This window comes from Trachymyrmex cornetzi, unplaced genomic scaffold (genome assembly GCF_001594075.2).
Source record: "Trachymyrmex cornetzi isolate Tcor2-1 unplaced genomic scaffold, Tcor1.1 scaffold26, whole genome shotgun sequence".
Taxonomy (NCBI): Eukaryota; Metazoa; Arthropoda; class Insecta; order Hymenoptera; family Formicidae; genus Trachymyrmex; species Trachymyrmex cornetzi.
Window position 1 is genome coordinate 15,776 of NW_017297270.1, and position 6,032 is coordinate 21,807.

General features: G+C 28.5%; 1 protein-coding gene across 3 annotated transcripts in view; it reads left to right on the forward strand.

The window, feature by feature from the left end:
- The first annotated feature begins 238 nt into the window (after positions 1 to 238).
- The window catches only part of LOC108761719 (alpha-tocopherol transfer protein-like), a 25,196-nt gene continuing 19,402 nt past the window's right edge, over positions 239 to 6,032 (forward strand). For 2 of the 3 annotated variants that reach the window (XM_018508423.1, XM_018508421.1), the window contains exon 1: positions 239 to 298. In XM_018508423.1, coding sequence (XP_018363925.1) covers positions 259 to 298 — 40 coding nt within the window. In that variant the 5' untranslated portion in view covers positions 239 to 258. Of the gene's footprint in view, positions 299 to 5,313; positions 5,503 to 6,032 lie in introns of those variants that run through there. The other variant, XM_018508422.1, reaches the window with a different exon arrangement.

Sequence of the window (6,032 nt, forward strand, 5' to 3'; positions counted from 1 at the left end):
AGTGGAGGGGAAAAGACAAATCAGATAAGAAGTATAACGTACATAGCCGCACTGACGGCGACGGAAGGGTAAAGATCAAACTGGCCCGAACTCCGCACATTTATATAGAAGGTAACGTCATTTTAACGTATTCCAGTAATGACGTGCACTTCATTTCATAAGGTGCACATCATTCGTCTGTCAGTTAAGTTAATTGTTTGGTTATGTTCTTCATGTGATTGATTATTCAATAATTATTATATCAAGAATCGAATCGATATGGATAACCAATTATGGAAACCGATGAAGGTCCCACCAGGTGCGAAATTTATTGTACTTAAGAATCCTTAAAATGTACAATTTCATATGCAGTATTACAAAAAAGAAAAAGTATTTTAGACAATTCATATTTGGTCTGTTATAACTTTATTCTGCAGTAATGACAACGACATATTTCATTTTTATGACAGTAAAATGACAAGTATGATGAGTGAAATTAATTTGTATTGTATTGAACCATATTGATATCAAATAAGTTCCAAGGTTTATTACGTTTTTATATTATATTTACAAAATATAATAATTAAAGTAATCGGATTATATGTGACCTAGCTTTACAATTTTTTCTAATTTTTTGCTGAGTCTTAAATTGAAAACTGATTGTTAGATTTAAAAGAAGAAATATTTTTGAATATTAAAATAATATAAAAAATTTTTCAATATTTGCAGTGAAGATTAAGAAAATAGCATTTAGCAACCCTTTTTCCTCATTTTTGTAAAAAAATGTTAGAGAGATGGAAAATAAATTGATCCAATATTCATAGAATTATAAATTTATTAACGTATTGAGTGTTTGTTGATATGCAAGAATACGAAGAATTGTATATTTTCTAAAGACCAATTGTATATTTTCTAAAGACTGACTTATCTATTTATTTACTTGTCTATTTATTCATGATCTGGAATAACAAAAATGTAAAAAATATGTTACAAGCGATGTGTGTACACTTAGTATTTCTAGGTTGACCATATTATATATATTATATAGTTCTATTTTATGAAGAGTTTCCTTTGCTTATAATAAAAATATCTATGTATAATATACTAAATATAGTGTTGTATAAATAGAGAATTACAATAATATGAACTACAGAAATTAATAATCACCTCTTGATAGTTACAGAAAGCAATGACTCACCTATACGAAATATATTACATTACGACTACAATTTTCTATATTTTGCTTTATAACAATAACAAAATAAACAAAACAATTAGCAATAAACTGATGTAATTGAATCAGACGGACAATCTGTACGATATATTAATATTAGCTGTTGAATTATTTACCGTATAATTACCCACAAACGGTGAATAGAACATATTGAATACTAATTAAGCCATGTAAAGTCCGGGTATTCTATACCATACATCAATCTCGTAATATGCAATGTAAGGCAAATAAGAAAAAAAAGTGAGCAAATATAGACCGTGATCCGATTTACGCTGATAACGTTCATGAGCAACATTTGTCTTCGTTTAACATTTGACAAACAACGAGGAAATGATTTTAAAGCGTTGTGAGCGTGAATCGGACCATGGCCATAGATGTGAATAAAAGTATTACACTTTATGAAAATTAATGAAAAATGGATTTGTTTTGAATTCACAGGTTTCCCTCAGCAATGCTCTCAGAGTGAACATAAAAATTAATCGTATCGAAAAACCAATAAGAAACGTACTGTAAATATAGATGGAAATGCTATCAAGAGATCCATATAGAGATCAATCCGGTCAATCGTGTAATTTCAAGTGAAACTTTTTATTTTTCACTTTTCACGTTTCATTTTCTACTTTTCATTTTTCATTTTTTACTCTCATCAAGGTTTAACGTAAAATTTTTTACTCATAACGATGTATGAACGCAGATGGAACGTTAGTTTCTAGATCAATACTCATAGTCCGTTTTTATTTAAAGATAATAATTTATCAGAGAACAACACGGCTAGATTAAACTTGTTCTAATTCCGAAGTATTATATTAATTCCCTACATATATTCGTCTTATTTCTGCCACCACAATTCATAGCGAAAAAATTCACATGATCAATTTCACATTTTTGCGATTCGAAGCAAGGGGGTAACCACTAGCTGAAATATTGTCCCACAGATTACATGATTTCATCTGATTATAAATAATTTTTTTACTACTATGAAGTAATTTGGTAAAATATATGATTTTATTTAATATTATTTAATGATTTCTCGTGGTTGCATATATAATTATCGGATTATACAGAGATTTTATATAAATTTTATAATGATAGATATTTCGAGGATTCTGTCCCACGATTACATTAAGTGGTTACCCCCTCGGTCCGAAGAATTACATGATCCCATGAAACATCGTAGATGATCGTAAAGTTTATGTAAAACTTTTCATTTTTCACATTTTTGCTTTAAGAGAAAAGTCGATCACCAGAAAAAAGTCCATAACTCTTAGAAGCTAAAATTTCACAGGTTCGAATTCTTAAAATTCTGATTACATAAATATCTTTTATTTTATCTTGCTAATTTTATAGCTTAAAATTTTGCCGAGAAATTTTACTTAACATTTCGTCTGAGATCGAAAAAATGATTATTACTACATCTTTTTAAAACTAAGAATCACAATGAGATTCTATCTTTTATTACTTTTATGACCACCGAAGGAACTGTTTGATATAATTTATATTTTATAAATTATTATTTTTATATAATGTGTGAGTGAATCTAGCTTCTGATATGGCCTTAATATTATTTTTAATCTATATTTATACATATATTACGTTTCTTATCGGCTTATTGATGCATACGGTGAAGTGATAATTTTCATGACCACTGACCATTACTCAGGAAGATTCTGTGAGATGAAAAGGCATTTTCATTTATTTTGAATATAGTTCAATATTTTTATCAGATCCATATTTTCTCATTTTTTAGCTACTTGCCTTATTGTATAATTATTATATTGTTTAGTGAAGAGAATTGTCTACGTACCACATTTAAATTATATTTTATCATTTTTTTCTTATTAAATATATTAACATTTATCTGATAATAAAAATATATGAAGTAACAAGTAAAAAACAAAAAATATAGACAAAGTTTTAAAATTATGTATTTTATTTTATGTATATTTAGACACTTTTAAAAATCAGATACAATTAATGTAATTTTTTTAATAACAATTTATAATAATATTCTGATATTGCAATTTTTTATTCTGCATTTTTATGTTTATAAAAATAGGTTTTTATTACATAATTTTATATTTTAATTATTATAAAAATTACTAAGTACTAAAAGTCGATATTTTTATAAAATTTATGTTCCCTAAATAGAATCACGATGGTTTTTAAATTGTATTGATGTGAGGTGACAACTCATATTTATTTATCACTTATTTATCATTTTATGACTAAATCATTATACATATATGTATGTATATACATGGGGCGTTCTCTGTTAAATCGGCCACCCCCCTGTCCATTTCAGTTTTTGAGATAAAATTCTTTAAAAGGGCTTAAAATTTCTCTTGAAATGTCTATTTTTCGATGCCGTATGGCGTTTTTGAAAATTCAAAATGGCAGACCCAAAATGGCGATTGGAATGAAAAAAGACATTGGAAAAATCAATGATATCGTGAATAAACGTGAATAAACGATGTGATGTAGAGGTCTAATCCGTGTGCGTGCGTGCGTGCGTACGCACACTTGTCAAAACAAATTACGTTGAAATCAATATCCTTTTTCAACACGATATCCAGTGGTTATCAAAACATTTGCGTACAAAATTCCAAATTATAATTCGATCATTCTCTTCGCATCGAAAAATAGACATTTCAAGGAAAATTTTAAAGCCTTTTAAAGAATTTTATCTCAAAAATTGAAATGGGCGGGAGTGGCCGATTTAACTGAGAACGCCTCATATATAAATATAGTTATAAATAGACTGCGGAACTTTATGCAAAATACTTAACTGAATATTAACTATCGGACAGTTTTAGCAGTCAATCGTTGTTCGTTAAAGAGTTATTAAAATGTGAATTAAAAAGATTGAGATTGCCATCTGTAAATTTACAAAATTGCAAAATATGGATTTTATGCAAAACATTCAGTTAAGTATTTTGCATAAACTTCCGCAGTCTAGTTATAAATAATAAATTAAGTATATCCAACGTGTGATAACCTAAATGCGTAGTAGCGAATTAGAATTCAACCATTAATTCTCAAGTTATTAATCAAGTTACTATTATTATATTACATTATTTTTTATTTATTATTAATGTATAAATCTTCGCAATTATACCTTTTTTATTATTTTCATTTTCAAATTTATTATTTTTAAAGAAAGTATGTTTTTAAAAATTGATAAATACGATTTGATTCAATTAAACTTACACTAATATTCATACCGAATACGCGTTTACATTATGAAAGTTTATAATGAGCTAATTTATTTTTAGCAAAAGATTAAGCATAAAACTGTATAAATGTTTTAAATATCAACCGAATTCTAATATTAATTTACATTTAGTTAGTGACTAACTGAAAAGTATAACATAAAATATCTCAAATAATAAGGATTTTAGCGATTCTTCTCTATTAAAAAAAAATTCTTCTCTGAATGTTTATTACATAAAAGATTGTGTAATAACTGCAACTAGTTCGTTATTTATAAAATAATGAATATTTATGCTAACTAAAAAATTATTTAAATTTGCATTTGCATTAAATCGCGTTTTATAACGACATTGATATTTCTTACAGTTACCATGGATGACAATTGTAAAAATTGATACATTGATACGCGTGATTACAATCTAAACACTAACGATACAATTTTTCATTCCCAACTATTTCGTACAACATTTAATTTGAAATATCCTTTTACATCAGGAAGTTTTCTCAATTTTATGTTTTTTTATAGAAGAATATTTTCTCTTTACTAAAATAATTCTGTAATTCATTGGCACAGCACAAAGGTTGCTCATTGATCGATGTGCTCACAATTGAAATTGAATATTTATATGTAAAATGCACTCGTCCCATCAATTCAATTAATCAGTAATATCCATCGTATACGACATTAAGCTAATTATTATTTTATTTCCATATTACCGCGTCGTCATCGCGTTCTGTTTATTGTTACGGTAGCGTTAATGGCAGCAGCAATAAAATTATATGCCACATTCTCATGCGAGCAACGAAGTCGTCGTGCGCTCGTGTAAAGTCGACGTTTACTGCCTACCTTCCTGACCCTGAGAACTTTTATACTACGTATAAGAGTGGATGCCGGATAGCTCCAGCCGCATTTTCGAGCGTTTTTTGATTCCGCTCGGATCGTCTGGAACGCCGAGCATCCGTGATTGATTTCGTGTTCGAACATTTTGAAAGTTTCGGGTCCTTTTATTCTCGAGTTACGTGTCTGCTAGCTGATAGTGCGAAAATCGCCGAGCGCATCATGGCACCATTGTTAGAAAGTGAGTACAAAACCGTTATCTTGAACGAAAGTGCGTGTTTGCGACTGCACGTTTCTCTCAAGTCTTCTCTGCACGTCCTGCTGAACAAACGTTACATGTTTTTCTTATTAAAAAAATCATGTAAAGGAAATCGTATTATGCTCAGAAAGAAGCCATAGTGATGGCAACAGTAAAGATAACTGGATCAGTTTTTATATAGTAGGCTGAGTAGTTTTTTCTACTTGTAGAATTAATTTACATACCTAGTCGATGCCAGCTAAACAAAAATAACATTGTTATAATTTCGTATTCAACAATATAAGTGTTACGTAACACTATGTGTTATATTATTACGTTTTATTTATATTGTTGAGTGTAAATTAATTATAACACTGATATCAAGTTACTTTTAGAGCTGATGTCGACTAAATGTATATATATATATATATATGTATATACAGGGTGTCAATTATGTACCGGGACGGTCAAATATTTCGACAACTTCCAACATTAAAAAAAAACGCTGAAACACGTGAAACGATTTTTCAAAA